The sequence below is a fragment of the Seriola dumerili genome, unplaced genomic scaffold (assembly GCF_002260705.1).
Source record: "Seriola dumerili isolate Sdu_G_001 unplaced genomic scaffold, Sdu_1.0 BDQW01000047.1, whole genome shotgun sequence".
NCBI lineage: Eukaryota > Metazoa > Chordata > Actinopteri > Carangiformes > Carangidae > Seriola > Seriola dumerili.
Genome location: NW_019174302.1, coordinates 566,524 through 591,103, shown reverse-complemented (window position 1 = coordinate 591,103; position 24,580 = coordinate 566,524). Strand labels below are relative to the sequence as shown.

At 43.0% G+C, this 24,580-nt stretch overlaps 1 protein-coding gene across 1 annotated transcript in view; it reads right to left on the bottom strand.

Annotated features, from left to right (window-relative positions):
• Nucleotides 1-6,514: 6,514 nt before the first annotated feature.
• Nucleotides 6,515-24,580, bottom strand: part of LOC111217821 (membrane-associated phosphatidylinositol transfer protein 2-like) — a 37,122-nt gene continuing 19,056 nt past the window's right edge. The window contains exons 4-26 of the mRNA XM_022739801.1: nucleotides 23,470-23,591; nucleotides 22,341-22,574; nucleotides 19,982-20,332; nucleotides 19,268-19,363; nucleotides 18,488-18,592; nucleotides 18,328-18,392; nucleotides 17,158-17,248; nucleotides 16,449-16,602; nucleotides 16,157-16,346; nucleotides 15,893-16,012; nucleotides 15,084-15,295; nucleotides 14,707-14,882; nucleotides 13,846-14,016; nucleotides 13,566-13,706; nucleotides 12,328-12,489; nucleotides 11,419-11,567; nucleotides 11,021-11,137; nucleotides 10,131-10,247; nucleotides 9,823-9,971; nucleotides 9,264-9,413; nucleotides 8,791-8,974; nucleotides 8,572-8,700; nucleotides 6,515-7,181 (exon numbers count right to left, since the gene is read on the bottom strand). Coding sequence (XP_022595522.1) covers nucleotides 6,813-7,181; nucleotides 8,572-8,700; nucleotides 8,791-8,974; nucleotides 9,264-9,413; nucleotides 9,823-9,971; nucleotides 10,131-10,247; nucleotides 11,021-11,137; nucleotides 11,419-11,567; nucleotides 12,328-12,489; nucleotides 13,566-13,706; nucleotides 13,846-14,016; nucleotides 14,707-14,882; nucleotides 15,084-15,295; nucleotides 15,893-16,012; nucleotides 16,157-16,346; nucleotides 16,449-16,602; nucleotides 17,158-17,248; nucleotides 18,328-18,392; nucleotides 18,488-18,592; nucleotides 19,268-19,363; nucleotides 19,982-20,332; nucleotides 22,341-22,574; nucleotides 23,470-23,591 — 3,754 coding nt within the window. The 3' untranslated portion in view covers nucleotides 6,515-6,812. The remainder of the gene's footprint in view (nucleotides 7,182-8,571; nucleotides 8,701-8,790; nucleotides 8,975-9,263; nucleotides 9,414-9,822; nucleotides 9,972-10,130; nucleotides 10,248-11,020; nucleotides 11,138-11,418; nucleotides 11,568-12,327; nucleotides 12,490-13,565; nucleotides 13,707-13,845; nucleotides 14,017-14,706; nucleotides 14,883-15,083; nucleotides 15,296-15,892; nucleotides 16,013-16,156; nucleotides 16,347-16,448; nucleotides 16,603-17,157; nucleotides 17,249-18,327; nucleotides 18,393-18,487; nucleotides 18,593-19,267; nucleotides 19,364-19,981; nucleotides 20,333-22,340; nucleotides 22,575-23,469; nucleotides 23,592-24,580) is intronic.

The window sequence follows — 24,580 nt, the reverse complement described above, 5'->3', positions numbered from 1 at the left end:
TTCACAGGCAGATTTTTAAAGGTTTTTTAAATTTGTTTCAATAGACATACGATTGTATCTATGTTATGCTATGGTAATAAGTATTAACTGTTAATTATCTAATTATAGATGCTTCATACTGCAGGAAGTTACATATTAATACATTAAAAAAGTGGCCTTATAATTGCGTATTACTACATTATAGTGTTATAGTGTGTTAAAAAAACATTTATTAAGTGTCGATATACTGCTTATAAATGCTAAATAAGGAGATTAAAATAAAGTATTACTATAGTACTTTTAAATTTGAGCATGTGAATCTAATTTCAAACACTGCATATATCCAAAATATATATGAATTATTGCCACCATATATTTTAACACCTTAATATTTGTCACAGACCTACTGCTCTATAGTATTTGTGATGCTTTATTACAGTTGTGTATGTACAAAATATGACTGATCTTCCTGCTGCTGTGGGATAATTAACAACCTCTAATTAATGATAACTCACATTAAATGTTGGTGCAACTTTATAATAAGGCATCCTTTTTAAAGGCTAAAGGTTGTGATTGGTTTATTAATGGTTAATAAACAATTTACTAATATAATTTCAAATAATACTACAGTAAAACCCATCAATAACGACAACTTTCAGGTTGCCAGGTTGTGAAAAATACCTTTGGCTGCAGTTTAACCTTAATATTTGGTTATAATACTGTCATAAATGTTGGTAACCCATTAGTAAATGTTCATGGGTTTCTCACTTATTTAAATAAGCTTTCAAATAATTATATTTATTTTGATTTTAAGATTTTAGAGATGACATTTTTATCAAATAATAAAGTAAATAATTAATCATCAAGTCTGCAGTTATAAATGTTAGTAGGATGTAATGTCAGTGGTCAAAATGGTCTAATCAGTCAAAGAGATTTTTCACAACCTGGCAACCCAAACATTGATTAATACCACTCTCATATTTGTTCATTAAATATACAGTCAGCAGCAGATTCGCTTATTTTAGTGTCAATGGTGGAAACAGGGCTCTGACCAAAGAAACTAAATTTGCCTAATTAACATGTTATGTCTCATTTCAATCTGTACAAAAACCAAAATTAGACATTATATGGTGGGTTATGTGGGGCCTGTTACCGGGGGCACAGGCTAGTTGTTTCCAGTCTTAATACTATGCTAAGCTAAGCTAAAGAGATGTTCCTTGTAGCTCATATTGAATGGAAAGATATGAGAAGGGTATTGATCTTTTCATCTAACTCTCCGCTATGATGTCAACCTATTGCTTTAATCATTAATAAACCTTTCATAAATGGCACCTTGCTATAAAGTGATACCAAAATGTTTTATTGTAAAATGTCAATAATTAAAACTAATACTGGACTGTGTACTGCAGATAAACATGTAGGTCTCTATTACATTTTATCCAAAAGTGGCAATAATTTCAATAATCTCAAATATAACCAGCTGAATTTTTTAAATATATATATATATATATATATATGTCATCAAACAGTGAGGACGTAGTGGACAACATAACTGGTTTATTATTGTTAAGCAGTAGTTAAGTAAGTAGTTCCAATCTGATTGGATGACATGCAACAGCTTGTTAAATAGAGCTGCTTCATTATGGGGTTTTAACTTTTTATCATGCACCCGCTGCTGACTGAAAAACCAGTCTCGAGTTATATTTCAAAGGTTCTGTAAAATACTCCGGTTTGAAAAATAGGTACAGTAAGTCCTATAAAACGCTCAGCGATTGTTGTAAAGAGACAGCAGAAGTCAACAACAGCAGCTCGAATACAAATAGTTTTCACTAGGTGTGAAACACAACTGCAGGTGGTGTGTGTGATCTCAGACTGTGAATTGCCTGTAGCTTGTATTGGTGTAGATTGTGCCCCTGCTGTGACAGTGGTTTATTTTGCCTGGCTGTGATAGGAACAATAATATTGCACTGGTAAAAACAAAAACCTTCCCGTGTTGGTCCATAGCCTTAATGACCGCCAAAATAAAAATGCTACATATTTCAAATATATTTCACCTGAAATTTCCATAATAACATCATGAGCTTTAGGTAAATAAATAACTCTCAACCATATAAGGTCCTACATATACATCTTTACATTATGTACACTGACATATCCATGGTTCCTGAACAGACTCAGGATCCAAATGGTGGAAACATTCAACTCAGCAGCCAAAAGGCCAAAGGGGAACAATGTGTTTGTATCCAAAAGCCTGCCACCCACAGCACAACAGAAACTCAATGCAAAGGTCCATTTGCAAAACAGCTTATTGTCCATGATTACGGAAACTCACTCGACCTCTGCCCTCAAGGAAAAGCTTTAAAAACAGATTCATTTTTCTGTTAAAGCCGTTTTTCTTCTCTTTCTCAGACATGGACAACATCAGATTTGTAAAGATGTAGTCACCTAAAGCCCGAATATACATTTACATGTCCCCTTCTTCCTAGAGTAAAAGCTTGAATAGTCTAAATGAAGGGGTTTTCAAACAGACATGAGACAAAGATACTGTGTCGAAAGAGATGATGGCTTTCTAAAAACAATGGGGATTTAGTCTTTGTGGTTTGGCCCGTTTACCAACGTGGTCAAGTGCAATTAAGGTACTTTAGCTTTAGCTGCGATAGCCGCCATTAGCATTAAAAATCATACTCCTTCTCGGAGTCATAACTCAGTCAAATCTGCACACACAGACATAATACAGACATTTCTAGATTCATTGTGACTTACAGTTTCTGTGGATGTCATTATCTTCGACGCCCATGATCGAATAAACGTCCAAACATCCACTTATAAAAAGGGGGGAAATGGTCGCTCCTTAAAACTCCGGAACTTGCCTGAGAATCATCGCGTTTCTAACTTTTCTACAGTATTAAAGTAATAAACTGTAAGTTGTCTATACAGTCACGGACACACTGCAAACAGTAACTGCTAATCGCTAATTCGACATAGCTTTAATTGTGTCAACTTGCCAAAATGAAGACAACGCTTAGCTTAAAAACAGGGCTAAAGTTGCCGCCCACAATGTACTACGGAAGCCGAGAAAGGCCACACTCGCAAATATTTTTTTTTATCGCGTTAAATCCGGGTAACGGATAATTATTTCGTTATCTCGAAATAACGGATAACGGAGCTTTGTTTTCCCGAAAAACTGGGTAAATAGTCCGTTATCTTGACATAACAAAGCTCACTGACCCCATGACCACCCGATTACACTCACAGGTTACATCCCCAAAGCATTATGGGAACTGTAGTTTCAAAACATGGAGCCTATTTATCTACTAATTAGAAGTAAGATAAACAGTAATAAAAGGACAATTGGAGGACAGGGGAGGGTCTTGGAGGGCGCAGTTGTCTCAGTGTCAGACTTTGAAAACCCCTAATCAAAATACTTCATGTTTGGCACATTTACTTGCATTATTTTCATATCCTGACAAAATGTACAGACATGTGCACCTGCACATACAGTATACCCTGAAATAAATAAAAAGTGTCATGCACTACAAAGGTGTTCAAACGTAGCAACATGAGATGGTAACTACAGTCTATTTCCACTGTAAACTAGTGCAAAAAACAACAATGAGGTTACACAGTTGATTAAACTACAGTATCAAGAGAATGATTTTGGCTTCTGTGGTGGGTTGAAGACATTATCATCACACAGGGACTGGAAACAGACACGCTCCTGTGCAGTGTGGAAGCGAGGCATAAAACAACAGCATAGTAAAAAATGAAATGAACAGGAGGTACAACTTACTCTAACAGCTTTCATGGGTTTAAAGAATAGGTCCACAAAGTCTGTCTTAAAACATTGGTCAAGTGTCTGTTTGAACACTGACACAGGCTGTAATCACCCCTGCTCTTTCTACCGGCTGTGATCTTTTCCTCAAGTGTTTCCAGTGTAAGTGATACGGGACAAAATACACTTTCTGTGCAAAAATATATTCAAACGTTCATCTGAAGCTAATGTGAGGCCTCAGCCATCTGCAGGGGTGGGAGAAAAAAACAGTTTTGAATTAATTTGCAGTTTCCAAAACAATCACACTTTACACATTTTGGATTTAATTAAAGTACTTGTCAAAACTTTATAGGTCTACGCCATCATCCAGACACGATTTTGAATTGAGAATAATTTCTTAATTGAATCACGACCCCGAAGAATTGGATTCAAATCTAAATGAAATAGTGAGGTTCCCGAAGATTTCCACCCTTAACAGTCTGATTTAGAAAAACCAGGTGTATATCTTGAATAAGGTGAGGACATTTTTAGTGAGAAAATCCCTCTTTGCCCCCCCCACTGACACTTTGGGAGATATGCACTTGATTTGCTTAATCTTTATAGTAGTTTCATGTAAAGTTTCCAATGCACTGAAAACATATTGCACAGACCAAGGACTGTGGATTTTGTCCCCCATTAAGAATCATTACAAGAAGCAAAACCTGTTTGAATGTACATTTGTGCACCTGTCTGTTTTAAGACAGGCTTGACAAACCTCTCCTTTACTGAGCGAGGGTGGCCTGGGTGGAAAATCAGATTCTTTTATGCACATTGTTTGTGTTTTTGGAGTGAAGATGTGAGGCGGCTTCTTCTTCTTCTTCTTCTTCTTCTTCTTCTTCTACGTCCCCTTTGAATGAAAATATACAGTTCAGCAGACAGACACAACAAAATGATGTTTGAGGACACCAACGATTTTCTCCCCACCTACACATTCACCACTGAAAAGGATCAATCCAGCCTTTACAACATTCATGCTGAATCACTTCCGGCCCCATTCTTCGGTCCATCTGGACTCACAGGTCAGTGTAAGTGGGACTCCCGCCTCCACACCCCCCACCACCACCACCACCACCGAGTGTCCAGCCTGAAATGAAACAGGCTCCTCGGCAGAAACATCCGGGTCCATCCTGTTCGATATCACACGAGCAGAAAAGAGCAAAAAGCCGGGGAACACCACAGGAGTGTCTACCAGCAGCAGCACATGTGGGAAACAGAACTCCACCAACAGGCGGATCAGAGGTATTGCAAGCAGATGAATATATAAAGGGATTGTTGCTGTGGACTGTACAGAGTTTCAGTTGTTGCTTTAATGCTGCATGCCCTGTTTTCCTGCTTCCTGGTCCATCTGTGGAGTAAGTGTCTGGTTGGATATTAAGGCCTTGGACGGCCCAGAGGCCACACTGAAATAAACACTACAGAGTCTCACATACGGTGGAATGAAAACTGGAGCAGTTGGACGTAAGTATAAGTAGCACATCATTGATGAACTCGACAGTTCTCTGGCTAAGACAAGAAGTACTTTCCTCTCTGATACAATATATTTCAAGATTTCAAACACAGCTCTCTCATATTTAAAAGGACCAGTTCACCCAAATTCTAAAATAAATACATATTTTATCTTTTACCTGTTGTGGCATCTGGCTACATCTTCACTTTTTGTTTTTATGTGCCCAGGTTCTGAGATATCTGTCTCTGCTTCCACCCCAATACAACAGAGGTGAACGGAGCTCGAAATTGAAAATATTAAGGGACTAATTTGGCAGTTTATTAGGAACACCTAAACTAACGCTGCAATAAATCCTCCTCCATGAAGGCTACAACGTTCAGTGTGTTCAGTTTTACAGAGGTGCTGATTCACCTGTATGATCATTGTGGAGGATGTGGTTTGTGCTGCTGTTGAACTGTATTGCTTCATACAGAGCAGCAGCTGTTTTCAGAGAAACATCTGTAAAACAGTCAGAAAGCAGCTGGTGAACATAGCGGAGCATTTAGCAGCTACAGAGTCAGATATTCTCTTCAGGAGCCGGTGGAGACCAAACACAGAGCTAAAAGAGAGGCAGCACTCAGTTTACATCATCATAATTAATACGGTGATAATAAGTGACTTAAAACTTAACGTTTTTAGTAGAAAATAGTTCCACTGACAGTCCCATTCTCCTCTATTGTACTGGGCTTGAGGCAGACAGACATCTCACGCTCTGGATGAATAAAACCGAAGCTGTCTGTTTGACTAAACACCACGACAGGTAAAAGAGAACATATATATTTTTATAATTTGGAAAACCTGACTCTTTAAGATTTTAATCTTCATTTCCAAAAGTTCTTCCTTCCTTCCTCCGTGGTTCGTCTTTTCCTCTTTTTGCATTGTGAGGGTTTTCTTCACGTACTTATTGCCAGTCACTGCTGGGGGGGAGAGTGTGTGAGACGCGTCGCTCAGCTGACAGTGGGACGGAAACAGAGGTGAAAGTCATTGTTTTTTTGTTTTTTTTCGCCATGGCTGCCAAACCAACGCGGCCTGAAACCCGTGCTTGACTGTGTGAAGATGAAGATGAGTCTGGCTCTGCGGTTTGTCCTGAGCTCATGAGTGTGAATGCTTGGACAGCGTATTGTATATGTGTGTATATGTGTGTATATGTGTGTGTGTGTTGAGAAAAGGGGAGTACATTTAGAGTCCCGTTATACGAGATTAGTTTAAGGCTTACAATATTTCACTTAATCCTTCCTTGTCAATTTTTTCAGTGGTTAGTGATGTTTCCTATAAAAGTATTACTGTAAAAGAGTCATGCTACACAACTGTCTTTTGTTCGCTGGATCCCTCTTGGCCTGATTGGTCCACTCCTCCTGGACAGATCCCTCTTTATCCCTCCTCCCCCTGTTCTCCCCTGTTCCAATCAATGTGTTGTTTATGCTAAATCAATCACCTGTCTCTTATTCTAAAATACAAACCCTCCTTCCACTTCCTCTCTTTGTCTAGTCCAGAGATCATGGTGGTTCAGGCCGGGTCCTTTAGCTCCTTTTTGAACTATTTAGGGCCCAGTAACCCTCCACTGCCCTCCTTGGTGCTCCCGCTGCGGCCCCAGCACCCTGCAGCTATACTCATGCTCCTCTGCGTTGCTCCCGCGACCCCTCGTTCCCGCTCCATCTCGCACTGGCTCAGCGTACGCTCAGTCCGGCCCGGCTGGTTGGGGGAGGCTGACCCCGCTCCGCCGGGCTGCTTAGAGGAGATGGTGCGAAAGATGTGGTTGCGCTTACGAAGGAACTCTCCTCCGGCTGCGCCCAGGCCGAAGCTGCCTTTACGGAGGACCATGCGGGCGCTGGCGGACTTGGCAGGACGAGTCCTCTGGTTGTACTCCAGCTGGGACAGGTGGGAGGCGTAGCCGTCCGAGATGAACTGGAAGAAATATATGATCAGGGAACAAAGAAAGGTTTCTGGCAGAACTTCACCTGCTTCCAAAAGAGGTCAAAACTCCAGAAACATCTGCAGTGAACAGAGGAACTTTATTAGACCGATGCGTTTGGGCTTGTGGCCTTCAGACCAGATGAAGGACGCGTCAGTCTAATAAAGTTCCTGTTTACTGTTGCTGGAGTTTTGATCTCTTTATAAATATATGATCAATCAGGTTTGGTTTGATAATCCCTTATGGACAGTTTAAAAATCCTCAATACACACAATAATAATAAAAACCTTCCATGTCTTTGAGAAAACAGTGGAATATAATAAAAAAAAGTACATTTACACAAGTAATGTATTATAATATATTTACATATTTTATTTTTGTGACTCCTTACACAAGCATCTAGTCGAAGCCTCTTGTCACGTTTCAGATGTTTATGAGCTGTCAGCACCAAAGAGACATTTCCCATCTAAACTGAAGGTAAAATTATCAGGTGTTTCACAAAAACTTCTCTCCTTTCCCACGGATCATCTCACGACCCCTCAGATTTATCATGTGACCCTTTAGAAGGGCCCGACCCCTCGGTTGGGAACCTCTGTCCTAAAAACCAACTGTATATAGTATTTAAAACCAGCATGGATGCATCAGTATTAACAATCTAATAATGACATTTATGATAATATATCATATATAACATTTTGCTGATAGTACTTCTGAACTTTTACTTAAGTGGGATTTTGAATGCAGTATTTTTACATCGAGGTATTGATACTTTTACTTAAGTAAAGGATCTGAATACTTCCTCTACCACTGACTGAAAATATCACAGACCTCCAAACTGGTTCTCAGTCTGTCCCTGTTCTCTGTAACTCCTCTTTTCAGAGTCCAGTTTCACTGATCTGTTAGAGTGTCATCTTTGCTCTTGAGAATCGTTTCAAAATACTCGAAAAACGTCAGTGAAAAACTATTCGTGGCACGGCCTCTAAATGTTTGTAAAGCATGTTTGGGAGTTCGCTCCATCTGTAACGTCCAGCTGTTCTGCTCGTTCCTTATCTGAAGTTCTCCAGATGTTTTTGTTTTTCAGAGGGATCAATAAGTCACAGATGTTTTGCGTTAGCGATGTCTCACTCTGATTGGCTATCCAACAGTGTTAAGTACCAAATTAAAAAGACGTTTACACAAGGTTAGGTCTGTCTCAACAAGCAGATGGTTAAAATGTTGTTGTTGTAAATGAGGAACTAACTTCCATATTCATGACCATCGCTTCACCTCACCGACTTCACAAAAACAACAATGTGCTTTCACTGTCTGTCAGTAAATATGAGCACATGAATATGATCTGTGAGATATTATGAGGCAGCTTTGCTAAAAGGATTTTCTCCTTACCTGACACTGGTGCTGCATTTTCTTTGTGGGTCTCCCCACTATGTAGATGTGGAACGGAGGCAGGCCAATCGACGTGTACACGGAGATGTCCTTGGTGGAGCCGTAGGCCGCAAAGATCCTCATGTGGGCCTGGATCAGAGAGGGATTTCATTGTATCACTGCCTCACACACACACATACACACACATGCACGCAAACACACCGGCCCCCCACCCTTTACCTCGTTGATGAGGGATTTGAGGAAGTTGGCCTTGTGTCGGAGCGGGTCGTGGACCAGCCCGTCGCAGAAGGAGACGATGCCGTGAGGGAAGTTATGCTGAGAGAGCCAGGCCACCACACGCTGCTTCTGCATGTCAGGACGACCCGTTACGTACACTATCAAGTAGCCCAAGTCCTGCCAGTACCTGCAAATGATTATAAATGAGAGGAGCAGGCTCATTAATAAATATAAAAATACTGATAATATTGTCCACAGGAGACATAAAGAAAAAAGAACAGGGCCCAGAACGCTTCCTTCAGGAACTCCTCACTTACGCCGTCAGAAAAGTCTTCATGTAGTGACTTTAAAAGACACTAGCAGCATCTTTTTATACAGTTTGCTGTATAACTAAGTTATCTAGATAACTGCTATGTATCTACTGTTCATTATTATTGCAGAACAGACCTACAGGGAGTTCTGGGTGTGATCCTTACCTCACCACGTCCACAGCTCCGGCTCGAACCTTTGGGTCGCTGCCCATGATTGACACACTGGCAGCAAATGACCCGTCGATACTGAACACGACAAACTCTGTTCCCCGTGGTAAAATCGTTAGATAGCTGTCTGCAAATGTGTGGTCACCCCTGGTGGAGAGACAGCAGAGGAAAGGAGAGAAAGACGGAAAAAGAAAAGTTATTGTGAAGGGAGATGTTCACCTTTTTAACACCAGATCCCAGAACAGCCTGAAGTCTTTGTGTGGTGGATTAAATGCTGGTGCTAGAAAATAATTTTGCTGCCAATGCATTCATGCTGCAAATCTCCCACTTCCACCACAAGCCAAATGTGTTTGAGGAGCTTGAGAAGATTCTGTTCTTTGTCACAGTCGCCACCAGAAGACACGTTGACGACTCTACAAAATGCTAATGCTAACGTCACTCAGATCACATTTCTTCTTCATGTTTGGTCTGAACAACCGCTGAACCACACGTCTTCATGCTTTTCTGCATCAACTATAATGTTTTTAAAGTGTGAAATAACAGTGACTTGGCGTACCTGACCACCATTTTGACAGGATACACCCCGATACCCAGCTTTTTGTTCTCAGGGATTACGTAAGAGACACGTCCGCTGCTGTTGGTGAGCTCCGTGTCAAAGTACACCCACTCTCCAGAGGGCGGCTGGGTCATGATGTGAATGTCAATCTGTGAGTAAAACACACACACACACACACACACACGCAACGATCTTTTAAACACGACACTTTGCAGCTGAGTGACCTTAATGACACAGATGGTGACGCCGTTACATAACACCTCTTTTTTTTTTTTTTTTTGGTGGGTCACAGCTGAACGTGTTAATACCTTCTCTCCAGTGAGGGTAACCATGTCCAGAGGGCCGTACATGAAACGTCCCGTCACCATCTGGGCCCCGTCCTCCGTGAACACGGCGTCATTTACACGATGGTTCGCCGTCACGTTCTGACACAGAGGAGAGAAAACAGGAAATCAGAACCTCATTTTCCTATTTTTTACACTTTGATTTCATTTATTCTCTAAAGAGTTTTTTTTTTTTTTTACTGTTCATCTGCTGAGATCCAGATGAGAGACGCTCTAAGTTGATCAAAATATTAATACGTTGTTTAAGCTTTACAAGCAGTAACAAATAATTCAGTCTTTTTTGCCCTGAGTTCTGCCTCTCAGGCAACGAAGAGATTGTCTTCTGAGAGTAGAATCAGTTTTCATGTTTTGCATTAAAGATGCAGCAGTTGAATATCTAATTTTTTTTTTTTACAACCACCGAGCAGAATAAATCCGGCCCGTACTCGGGCCACGTGCTTGTTTTTCTTCTGGCCCATTATACACCTGGATCCTCGGCCCAAATCTGGCCCATTTACAGGATGATTGTCAGATTCTGCTTCCACATCTGGACCAATTCTGGCGCACAAACTGAAAATCTATCTTCCAGCTGTATCGGAGGATAACAGCCAGAATCTGCCCAGATGTGGAAGTATACACGGGCCAGACTCGGGCCGAGGACCCAGGTACATGTTGGAGCACAAGTTTCGTTTTGCTATCTGGTACTACGATACTTCTGAAACCAAATCTGGATCAGTTCAAGACTATAACAGTTTAATAATGTGACAAATGATAAAAGTGTAACAGGATAACAAGTGTTTTTTCTCTCGATCCGAAACATTTTCTGTAGGAGACGCACTTATAAATGTAAAAGAGAGAGAGAGAGAAGATCTTACTCTGATTTTAACATGAGTCCTCTTGCGGAGCCACTTCTCACGAGGTTTGGATGGAGTGAATTCAGACACTTCTTTACCATCCAGCTCCAAAATACTGGAGTTCTCGTGTCTCATCACCTACAAGGAAAATGATTTATAAATAAAGAGCGCAGGACATTTTTTTTACTTTATAAGCAGGTTTGAGGTTCTGTACAGCGGCTAATCCTTAAATCAAAAACTGTGACCCGATAGACGACCTGAAAGTCAGACAATCACCAGAGTCATTAGGATTAATTCTCCAGCCACCATGGATGTGAATGTCTGTACCACAATGTCAGCACTGGACCACAGTGATGGACCGACCCACAGACCAATAGACTGCTGACTAATCCAGCTGTGAACATTAACGCACTACGCACCTGTCTAAGCAGGAAGGAGACGACGTCCGTAGACTCCCAGTAGGAGGCGTGGAAGAGATGAGGCAGGGCCACTGTTGGAAACGCTGTCAGGGCATCAGGACAGTACAGGGCGTAGTCCATCCTCTTACTGCCCCACCACCGAGAGGCAACTGCAGCGGGAGAGAAGAGAGACTTGTGAGCGAGTTTATAGTCAGTGCATCCGGGATCGTGATCCGTCTCTCTCCACTGCAGATCTACGCTCTGCTCGTGTAGAGACGAACCGTTCAGGAGGATTATAAACTGAAGGAAGTTATAAGATATAAAGAGGCACTAAAAAAACGAGCAGCGATGAGTTGTAAAGAGGTTTGAAAACACACACTCGCAGGAGAACAACGGCTCAGACCAAGAAGGTTCACGGGTCTCGTACGTGATGTCTGGAAACAGGACTACGGAGGAGGACTACGCCAGAGGAGGAAGGAGAAAGCTCAGGGAATGAGGATGGAGCCTAGCGTCCGTCCCTCATGTCCTCGCACTACAGCTCCCAGGGTACCTTGCTCTATGTTCCTCAGCACCCCGGGCGACGGCGGCGCCGAGCTGATGTCTGTGATGTCAGACGTGACATCGGTGAGGTCAGAGGTCATGTCAGAGGAGGTCATGTCAGAGCTAACGTCCGAGCTCTGCTCAGACTCCACGCCGTTGGGTCTCGGGAACACCTGACGGATTGTCTTGCGCGAGCGAGGGGACGGGCTCCGGGGGGCAAACTTATTGTAGGGCAGAGCCAGGTGGGACAGCAGACTGGACCTTTTAGTGTGGCTCACTTTGTGTGCTGAGGGGATGTTTGGAGGGAGGAAATGACAACGTCAACATACAAATAGTCACCTTGGAGACCAAAACTTAGCTCAGACACAGGGGGTCCGAGGGTCGACTTACTCGTGGCGATGTTGGAGGCGGTGTAAGAGTCGGCCAGGCCGGACACCTGGCTGGCTATGCTGGCCTCGCTGGCCCTGCGGGTGAAGCGGAGGTGAGGGACCCCCGGCGAGGTGGACGATGGAAACTGGCCGTCGACAAAAATGTGCGAGTGAAGAGCATCGGCTGCAGAGACAGAGGAGAGGGGTTCGAGTCTTACTGCAAAGTAATGAAACTGTGATTTAAACCTGCAGTAGATGATATTTTTTAGCCACTTGGGGGCAGCAGAAACAAGATGTACTGTATATTAACTTGATGCAACCTTTAATCCAGATTATCTCATCCACTTTATTTAGAAGTGAAACTGAAAGGGAGCAGTTTGAGGACAGAGCTATCGGCACGTCGACTGAGAAACAAACTTCTCATTCAACAAACAGTTTTTAAATTTCTTTTCTTCCTTTTTAATTTTCTTTTCTAAAACCTGTTTGATCACCACACTGTTTGTTTCCCGTCAGACTACTTTGTTCCTAGATCTCAGCAATTAAAGGAATCATCTGACATTTTGGAAATACACTTATTCCCCTGCTGAGATTTATCTTTAGAGGTGTTGGTGCATGATTGAGTTTGGTGCTTTGGGACAGAGACAGACCAGCTGTTTCCTGTCTTTATGTTGAGAATATTTCCTAAAATGTTGAACTATTCCTTCAACTTGGGAAGTACAATACTAACTGTGCCAACATACCAGCAATGTGCTGCACAAAGCAGTTATCACAGAAGTTTGAATGTGGATTGAGTGAAGATAAAACATTAGACACAAATGAAAACAAACACATAAATGATACGTATGAATTAAAAACCATTAAGAAAAGAAAATAATTAAGACCAACAACCAATCAGGAAAATTAATAAGATATGTAAATTAAAACGGTTGAAATGAAGGAATAAAATATGATTAAATAAATAATCAAATAATAAAATATGTAAAACCAATAGAGGAATAACAATAAAATAAAATGGTTAATTAAGACGAGCAAACCAGACAGCTATAAAGGAAAGTTTTCAGTTTAGATTTAGAAGAGGAGAGCGCTGGAGCAATAATCTCTAATGTGATTATTTTTCACCCGTTTTTCACCATATCCTAATTAAAAAGATGTAAATGAGACTGAGGTTGTAAATTTAAAATAAGCCAAAAAGTTGCATCAGAAAAACAAACAGGAGGGAGACAAAAGAGATGGAGACTGAAAAGCCGAACAGAAGCTCACTCTCTGCGGGGAGCTGCGACGTCGGCCAGTTGAGGACGGGCACGGGGATGGAGGTCTCATTGACGGTGTTTTCCTGGCAGCGTTGCAGCGCCGCACCCCCGGACTCCGTCAGAAGCTGAGGGTTACTCTGCACCGTCTCAACTGGGAAAAGCACGTGGAGGGAGGAAGAAAGAGACAAGAGATATAAAAGCTTGTAAAGGATAAAGACTCAGCCGTGTGTAGTGCAGAAATAACGGTATGATGCATGTGTGTGTGTGTGTGTGTGTGTGTGTCGGCTCACCCAGGAGAGCGGAGTGTCCGTCACCCAGAGGAAAGCGCTGATAGCGGGGGACACTAAAGGGAGGCAGCAGGTGGAACCTCTTGTCCAGGAGAGGCTCGAGCCTCGAGGCCGAGGGGTCGGCTGGATGAAACAGGTTGTAAACCTGCTGACAGGCTGGACGCAGAGCCGACACTGGAGAGGAGAGAGAAACACAAGAAGAGTTCAGCTGAGCATCACCATATATCACAGGAATAGTTTGACATTTTGGGGATTAGATGAGAAGATCCACGCCACGAAAGATGAGGCAACAGCCAGAACATGGTTAGCTTAGCTTAGCATTAAGACTAGAACCAGGGGGAAACTGTTAGCCTGGCTCTGTCCAGCACAGTCTCAAGACAAACAGAAAAAGAAACCATAAACATCCAACTTTTCTGTGAAACTATAATCATATCTAATTGGAAATTGGTCCAGATGTTAACCCAACAGCTGCAGGTCAGTAACCTCTCTCCTTTAAACCCCAATGGACACAAGATACGGTCGGATTCGTGCCTGAGAGAGCTCTGTCTTCAATCACGTATTTGTCTTGTCTTTCTCATGGATTTTTTTTTTTTTTTTCTTTCAAATGTTGTAGCCAAAACTTTTATAGCATTTAAAGACCAGAAAATATGACCTTTAACCCCTGACACCTGCTTTCCAGCTGCTGGAGACATTTATCCCACAGAGGAAGAAACATCAGAGGCTGCAAATAACCACTTCTGGCTCATTTGGCAAAAGAGAAATGATCCGTTTATAAACCTACAGTTCATCTTTTATGAAATGCACGAGGAGCATCGCAATAAACTGAAAGGAAGGTGCAGAAAAAGGGGAGAAACTGTCGCTCACCATCTAACGACGGCACCACGGTCTTCCTCAGTGCGAGCACCAACCCCAGGGGAGAGCCGAAGAGGAAGAAGTCAGTCACCTCGAAGTCGAACTTTCCCAAGGAGCCTCCCTCCAACATGGTGCTGCTGCTGGAGCGCCGTGATCCGGGCTCCGCGTGGAGCACACTGGAGTGAAGACTGCTCAGAGAGAAACACATTCAGACACCGTGAAGGTCAAGAACAAGCTCAAATAGACTGTTTGTTTTTATTTTATTTTTATTTTATTATGTTTTCACGACAAAGAACAGCTGTAGCCCGAAACCCCTGGACTCAAATGTCTAAAAATCAAATGACTAAAACTAACACATCAGTTTGTGTCCACGTCAGCGTGCGTCTCACCTGGACAGGAAGGCTTGGTGGTGTTTGATGGTGTCCAGCTCGTACGTGGACGAGTCGCTTCGCTTGCGCGGGAGCTGTTTCTTGGGGTCGTCGGGCCCCGAGCAGCGAGGGATGTCGATGTTGCTGCGGCTGAGGTGGCGGCTTCCTTCGAGGGACGGCGAGGAAGGAGAGACGCTGTTTATGACGATACCCGGAGAGAGGAGGTCCGTGTCCTGAGAGACAGAACAGAAAAGAGTTCAGCTGTGTTTTGAGTTAAAGAGTTCAGCTGTGTTTTAGTGGTTAAGCTTTCAGCCATGTAAGTTACATGGTTCTGAGTATTGCTGTGAGATTTGGTAAATACATTCATGGTCGCCAGAGGAAGAATCCCACTGACTTTTCCTGTAGCGCCACCAACAGGTTAAAAAATTTCTCCTATCCAAGGAAATATCCTAACAACATGCCGGATGACCAGAGGATGGATCCCACTGACTTTTCCTGTAGCGCTAATGGATGGATTACCATGAAATCTGAAACACACATTCATGTTCCCTTCAGGATCAACTCTAATAACCTTGATGATCCACTGACTTCCCACCTCGTGCCGCCACCGCTTCACCTCAGTTTTAATTCGTCTGAGACTCGTCCCTGTCTAGGAATATTGTTTTTATTATCTACTGTGTAATATGTCATGTTTGTCTTTATGTTGCTCTAAGAGGATGAATGTGATGAACATTATACGGATACATCAGCATGTTAGCGTTGTCGTCGTGAACACTGTGCGGCCTCACGGAGCTGCTGATGGCGTGCCGTCAGAGCAGAGAGTCTGATACCTGCACGCTGATGGCGCTGCCCCGTCTGCTGCTGTTCTGACTTTCTGACACTGTCACTGAGCTGCTGCACAGGGCGTCAAATCCCAGGATTCCCCCGACACAGTCGCCAATAACACACACCTGCATTAGAAAGAACAAAGAAGACATGAACACACACACACACACACACACACACACACACACATGAATCAGCTTCATCTGAACATGCAGCACCAAGACACCGAGGCCGATCACCTTCACCCCGCCCTCAGGTGTCACACTTACCTGGCCGTTGAAAGACGCTCCTTCTAAAGACTTGATGAAGTCGCTATACACCTGATTGGCTCGCAGGATGACGGTCGCCACAGCGTCTTGGTACTGTGGTGCAGAAGTAGCCAGGAGAGGCAGAGCAGCCAGCGGGATGTGGTCCTGGCTGCTGGACAGGCAGCTCTCGTCGTAGCTGTAGGGGCTCAGACTGCAGAGCAGAGAGGACACCGTTACGATCTGTGAACGTGTGTTTAACGTCCGCACGGCAGGTTGTTTAAATGCTGCTGAATACTCAAGGCCAAACGCTCACTTGGAGACGAGCGAGAAGGCGTCGACGCACACAGCGGGACAGGGGACCATCCTGATGGCGGTGCGGCCCAGAGCTGCGGGGTAGTGGACCCTCATCACGGTCTCGAAGGCCCCGCTCAGCGTGTTGACATCTCCCTGCTTGCTGTTCTGCTCACCTGCGGACGCACAGGAACAGAACCTGATCGGTGTTTGCAGGACTTTTCATCAGTTGTTCCAAATCTTTGCAACTTAACAGAAAAATACAAATCTTGAGAAGAAGTTGCATTTGTCAACAAACTTTATGGTTTTATTTTGAAGAATTAATGAGGCCCAAAAAGGAAAAATGAACTTGTTTTTCATTGAAATGCAGCAGAAATGTGTGTTTTTCCCCCTTTTATCCTGTTATTTGTCTTGCAAACTCTAATTTTTGCACCTGAATACTTTTAAACAATTAATTTTCTTAACAATTAGCCGATCAAGAAAGAATTAATCCTTCCAATTCTGATAATCGAGTTTTCATTTATCAAAGAAAAATACCAGATATTTGCCTCTCAAATATCAGGATTTCTCTCCGTCTCTTTGTTATGTCACTGTTAAGTCAATATGTTTTGGTTTTGGACAAAAAATATAATAATACTATGTTACTTGCGTTTATCACTATTATCTATATCTGTTTGTATTGATTTTTTAACACGTGTTGAAGTGTGAACAGGATTGGGTTGCTGCCGTACCGGAGCCGGTGTCCAGAATGTTCCCTCCGTGCAGGACCAGGACCAGGACGTGAATTTTGGACGGCTGCAGACACTGCTGGGACGAACAATCCTGCGAGTGACACGACGAGGAGGAGACACGGAGACGGAGGAGGGAGAGAAAGGAAAGAAGGTTAACAATGACGGAGGAGCGAGTGAATACAGGAGGAAGAGGAGAGAGGAGCACAGAGGGAGACGAGTGAGGAACATGCAGGGAAAGATACTAGAACTAGATCTATTAGACAATCAACAGAAAATCAATCAACGACAATTTTGATAATAGATTAATCATTGAAGTCATTTCAATAACAAAATTTAAATCTTTATTTTTCACTGTTTTCTGCCACGTTGATTAACAGCAGTTGACTCTATCTGCTGAGGAAGACCGCGTGAAGCGAGTGAAAGCTACAGAATAGCTACTAAATGGACTTTGAGGCGAGATTGTTTTTAGCACCTGCTGTTCCCTGCTGTTCAGCTCTGTACGAGGGCTTCTTCAAGTGCTCAGAAAAAAAGTAGGAAATTTGAACATCAAAGTAAAACTCCAAGCTGAGGACGGCAGGGCGAAGTGATCTCAGGTGTTCACTGTTTTCTGGAGCCACTAACACCAGGATCATGTCTGGGGACTGTTTCTTAGTCACAACCTCTACACAAATACTGGGTTCAATATTATATTCTACATTAAATTCTATCTATTCACATGTTCTCTTCTCTATTCTATCCGTTTCTACTGCCTGACTACAAGACACTCACATTTAGTTTTCTGGAAACCCTGACGGATTGAAGTTTGTGCCTTTTCGAGACACAGCTCTGGACACAAAGAGCAAGAACACACACCCCCAAAGACAGCATTTACACACACACACACACACACACACACACACACACACACACACACACACACACACACACACACACACACACACACACACACACAGAGGGAGTATAAAAAAAAAAANCACACACACACACACACACAGAGGGAGTGTAAAATGAAATAAACTTTCAGCTGATTGCTGCGGTGGAGAGCGGATCCTAATTTCACTCCACTAGCAGGATGACTGAAGGCTAATTTAGGAGGAGGGGTATTATCTACAAGTTATTTAATTAAAGGTGTCAGTGAATGAAATGAGAAAAACAGTGAAGGAATCGTACCTCCATCTGCGTCTCCTCATTACTCATCACGGCGTACTCCCCGCCCGACTCCTGGTACAAAGTCTCTGTGAAAACATGATTCACTCACTCAGCCATGTTGCGTTCAAAGTAAGAAACAACACATGGTTCAAACTGTAAATGTGAGCATGTTCCCATTTACCCTGTGCTTCATCCACCTCTATTGTTTCTATCTTGTCCATCAGATCGTTGGAGCTCCACTTGGTCATCTCCTTGCCGAACATCTCCTCGTTGTCAGAAAAGTCCTCTGCATGAGACACAGAAAAACCTTCCATATTTAACAGACAAGATTTTTACAACACTGGAAAGTAATTACTCGATCTTTTGTCGCAATAATCAGTAGAAATACGGCGTCCTCGTTACAAGGTGATCAACCAGGAAGATGCGACTGTACGCTTCTTTTATGCAGCACATTTTTGACCTTGCTTTAGAAATTACTCTTTTTCACAGCTTTTGCTTTTGCTCTTTTTAAACATGCTTTCTAAATAAAAGTGAGAATCTCTCTGGCAGCGATCTTGAAGAGCAGGGTCGTTTATTGTAGGTTTCATTTAGTGAATCTAACACAATAAACTACGATTGCTCCTCTGTAAGTTTGACTCACTGATACTTTCACTATTGAATGTTTCAATGCAAAGAAACGCCTTTGAACTAAGAGAATTAACTGAATTAAAGAGGGAACCGTGAGCTAATATTCATCAGCCCAAAGACACAGAGACAACCTGAGATATATGACACAAATAAACTAATCAGTCAAGATAATGTTTGCCTGCTGTGAGGCCAGAACGAAGCAGGAGGCACAAGTGAAATATCATTTATAATTCTGTGACACAATACAAATAGTGCAAGTTTAAAATACACAATAAAGCCATTTGCTTCTGAGCTGTAAGTTCATTATGCATCAGGCTGAAACAGATGATTTTACCATGAGCATCAAAGAACTCGTCGTCTGTACTGTCCTCCGAGTCCCGGGCGATGCTCTGCATCCTCCACTCTGAGATGCTCTGATGAGACGGGCTACCTGCACACAACCAAACACAGGAGGTGTCAGGTGTCACATCTGCAGGTTAGAGATCCGGTTAATAACCACATTAAAGCTCCATCTTTTCCTCTTCTTCTGTGTTTTATTTGAAGTGTTGATCCATAAGAAAATATATTTGTGGTTTTAAGAACCAAAAACCATCTCAGTGTAGTTTTACATCTCCTCTCTCAGGCTTCTCTCTGCAGCTCTAGCAACAACAGGTCGGTGAGCCAATCAGAGGAGAGGAGGCTCTGAGCCTCTCTTCTGATTGGCCGACTGTTTTCTGAGTGAGCCAATAAAAATATAGCAGATTTCAGGTAAAAACACTCAGAGAAACCAAATCCTGTAAAGGTTTGGATGGTGGGTCCAGGTGGGCGGGGCTTGGTGACTGCTTTGTTGTGACATCACAAAGTTCCAGAAGTCCTGACGGCTGGTTTTAAGGCTCAGTTTCTGAATACAGGCTGTGTGCATTTCTCTGTGGACTGAGGCTTTGATACTTTCACAGTATTAATATAGAAGCTAGACCTGATCTATAATCACACTACACATGGACAGAGACCTTTACACTGGTTTTCCAAAAGCAACAAAATGAGGTAAAAAGCAGGAAGTCGTCCTCACCTCCTCTCTTAGACGACCTGTTGGAGGATCTAGAGGATGTTGACCACTGCTTGGTGAGCTCCCCTCGTGTCTCCAGTGAATCTCCCAGCTTCCCTCCTCCTCCTCCTCCTCCTCCTTCTGCCTCTGCGTTGGATCCCGCGGTCTCAGCTCCCGTCTCCTGGTCCTGGCTGACAGAGGAGCCGTTGGTCTCCATCCCCCCCTCCTCATTGAGGCTGTACTGGGCCATCTTCTTAGCTAGAGCCAGCTGGGTCTCCAGCTCCAGCTGCCTGATGTCCTCGATGGTCAGGCCGTACCACTCGTCCTGCCAGCACCACGCCTGCCGGTGGGCTCGCACCATCACTTTACGCAGACCTGGGAGGAAGGAGAGCGACAAGGATTTACTGACGCACACACACATTAAAACTAAAATGGATTAACTGTGAAAAATAAATAGTTGTGGTTGGTGAATACAGAACGTTTCCTGAGAGATTCAGAGGTACGAACGCTGCCTCAGGTAAAGAGGTTTGGTTTCAGACATGGGGGAATCGATGGAAACTGACATAACGCAAAGAATTTAAACCTGAAATGTAGTTTTTATCATTAAAATTCAATTCTTTCCTCAGGGACACTCCTTTGATCATCAGAATAGTAAAAAAAAAAATTCACACCGTCACCTGTGATATAAGGGGCTCTTGGTTTCCTGCAGGCGGTGGTGACTGTGGCTCGACAAGCGCTTCGGCCATCGTTGCGTTTACAAGACGAGAGGTTATAACACGTCGTCTGAGCAGCGCTACGTCTTCAGGGCAGATTGGAGGCCACAGTGAGTCGCTATCAGAAAGTGACGAGACGCGCCGAGGCTAGCTGGTTAGCGTGCTAACTTCAGTAAAGGAAAGACGTGAAAGAGATAAAGCATTAACTTTGGCGTTTCTTTCCACCTCTGGAAACAGCTGTTGGTGAATAAAGGAATGAAGTTTGATGCTGAACCTGCAACGTTTTTTTTTCTAGACTGGTAAGTAAACAGCTGCTAATGCTAACGTTAGCTACGTAGCAATAGAAAACCTTTTTTTATAAAAGAAGCTCCTTTTAAATGTCTTTTTCTAAATATAAGCAGCGTGTGTAGTTTTGCAGCCCTGAGTGTTGTCTGCAGGCCCAGGACAGGCTCCATGTGACCTGAGGGGTAAAACCCAGGACATGAAAAAACCCATTCGCTCTCCTAACACTGTTGTGAGCACATGGTAATAATTACATTTAGATTTGAATGTGTTCAGACGGTTTAAACTAGCTGGAGCTGTTTCACCACCACACACAATTTAATTTTAAATGTTTTCCAGCTGTGAGCATTTCATTAGAGCGCCCATGTGTTTGAGAATAGCGTCACACTCAAAAATCGACTTTATTCAATTGGCACAACGTGTGGTTCGACTATATTTCTGTCACTTCTCTAGCGTGAACACACACCACACGTGATTTTTAACACCTCACACTCACACATTCTCGACATCGCAGCTGCTTTTTTTTTTTTTCCTACTCAAGTTTACATCCAAAAACACCGGACGACCATCCTGTGACATGTCATGTGACATCGCGCCAATATATACTGTATATATCTGAGCCGCTCTCTGTCACGTCAAAGGAGATTTAAATTTTAATCAATGTCATCCTTCCTCTTGATGAACTAAACAAGCACCAGCTGGTTACACAACCCTAAAGCCCCTTCAAGCAGATCATGAATAAAACATCCAACCTGGCAATAAAAGCCCAAATTAGCAAACACAGAAAAGCTATTCTAATAAGATCCAGTGAAAAGAGCCGCTGACACATTATGAAATTAAGCATGAAAGTGGAAATCGCTGAATAGATTATTAACAAAGGTGCTGTGTTGTACAACCCAAAGAGCCTTTCAGCACAATTTAGACTAAAGACTTTACGTCGGAGCTGATATGTAGTAACATTCATAAATCTGAAAAAGTAAAAAACCCACAACATTAGCATAAAAACAAAAAAAGGGGGAAAAGTTGCAGGTTGAAGCGGCGGCGGATGCAGAAAGATCTGTTGATTAGAGCCACAGTGTGAAAAACGCCATGAAGGCGGAGCAGCTGCTGCTTCATTAGCCTGGAAGTGAACGCTGTGAGGGAGCGAGCCGAGGCCTGTGAGGGCGAATAAACAGTCTTAGATCACAGCGGTGAGACTGAGGGAGCCCGACGCCGGCAGGAAATTAATCCAGTCCGCTCTGTTATCTCAGGGAACCAGACTCTTCTCTGCGCTCCTGCCTCTCGCACACTTCCTCAGCCGCATGTCGTCAGTATTTTATTTTATTTTATTTATTTATTTATTTATTTATCTGCTTTACCTGCGCCCCAGGAAAACCAGTCATACCTACCCACGTCGTGTATGAAGCGTTCGATCTTGGACTGCATGCCCCAGTATCTGAACTCCACCTTGCAGAGCTTGTAGGCGCACATGACGGGGTTCTGACCGGGGTCCTGGTTGATCTCCTCGATCCAGTCCTCCGTCAGCGGACCCCGTTTGGTCTTGACGGACTGATACAGCTTCGGGTCTTCTTCCACCAGGTACTCGTGAGGAGCGATGTAGTCCTTCACGATGTCTATGGGGTCTAAACACACACACACACACACACACACACACACACACACACAAATGCATTAAATAAAAGAAAAGCAGATCTGAGCAGTAGGTATGAGCAGGACAGATGTCACCTCGTCCTCACTGATCACCTGCCTCCAGAGCACAGTGTGTGTGTGTGTGTGTGTGTGTGTGTGTGTGTGTGTCTCTGTGAGTGTTTTATGTAATCACTCCCTGCAGGGAACGTGTCTGGAGCAGGCTGCATATTTTTCCCTGCACCCCAGTGAATTTTAGTATTCAGAGGCTCAACACCAGCTCTTACACTCCACAGTCTGTTTCACACCGTCTGTGTTTTCACTGCAAATATCACTGTGGACATTTGATGTCTGCTCCTGCTCATGAGGAGATGACGGGATCCATAACACACAGTTTAAAGTCTGAAAGTGTTCTCGATGGTAGTGGCACAGACAGTGTTATCATCTTTGGTTATGAAACATCCCCGGGTGAACGTGCATATTTAAAACAACCCAAATAAACTTCACAAAACTAGAAGAAGAAACTTAAAGAAGTACAACCAGATTGTTCCAGTGTCCCAAAAGCAAAAAAAAAACCTCTTAATGTTTTCACCTCCATCACTGACGTCACCTGACGTGTGTTCATATGATACTATCTCTAACATAGAGGTCGACCCTTATTACTGCTAAGTCATAAGTTGATATATTGAGCCCCACCCAAAACAATGTTCCCATTTCTGTCTGACATTTCCAGCATAAATTATTGGTCAGTAAACGCATCATGTGGAGCTTAGAAGGAGTAAAATAAAGTCTTTGTATTCTCTTAAACTGAATAAATTCCCCCTTAGCCTCCTTCGTATATTTCCCAGTCTTCGATAGCATGTGTTTTTGCGTGCACGATGATCTGCTTACCCACAGTCCTCTGCCTCTTCTCAGCAGACGACAGGTTGAAGACATCCCCTTGGTTTCCAGTATCTGGTTTATAGTACGTCTCGATGTCTATGGAGAACTTCTCTACAAAGGGACAGGTGTACCTGAGAGACAACGAAAGAAACCGTTAGTTAGAAGCTGAAATGCAGAGAAGAGAAGCTCCTCCCATCAGTCTGACTGTTCACTGTAATCTTTAAAATGATATGAAACTACTAAGTGATGGAAGTTATGTCCTTTGCCCACCTCTGAGTATCGCTGCTTTTACTTTATTTGTTATAATATTTGAACGGGATAACCTTTAAAATTATATAAAATCCCCCCACCACCCCTGCAGGAGCCACAAAGCTCATGTGAAGTCCGGCAGATCTAAACTCGCAGCATCAGCATCATCTGCATGAACCTGGTGCCAGCTGCATAAAATCCTGCTGGTGTGAGAAAGTAGCTGGACCGGTCGGTGTACGGATATTTAGTCAACGGGAGGATAAAAAGTTGGCAACAGCGCGTGTTCGGCCGACGGATATGTGATTACTCAGCTGAATATAAGAAAGAAAAAAAAATGCCCCTTCAGCAATATCAAGCAAATGTTATTTCATTCATCACATTTATGAATCTAGGAGCCGTATAATGAAAACCTTTAACGACGTTTTATGACTGAAAGGTCAGTCTGTCTTGCTTTAGATAACGCCGGCTGCCTAATGTTAAGCTCGAGTGTTAACGTGGAGCAAATGTTTTCCCAAGAGGCGCAGGGAGGATTTTTAGTGTCTGTCCGGCCTGTCGGCGACGTGCAAAGACTTTTTCCTCTTAAACTCGTTCAGTGTGAGTCTCAGACCAGTTAAAAAAAAGTTATTTCCTCCGACTTACAACGAAGTGTGAAAGTGACTTTGAAGAGCAGCTCTCACATGATCACATGATTGATCAGAGGAGGACTGTGTGCAGCAGTTAGAAGTATAGATAAAGATGAAAAGTTCATTTTATTTGTGTGAAATCTTTAAATCTCTGGGGATAATTAACAACAAACTAACATATTTATAATGTATGAAAATATCAATAGGGGTGACAGAGAATTCAGTTAATTCGTATATAGAATTTAGTG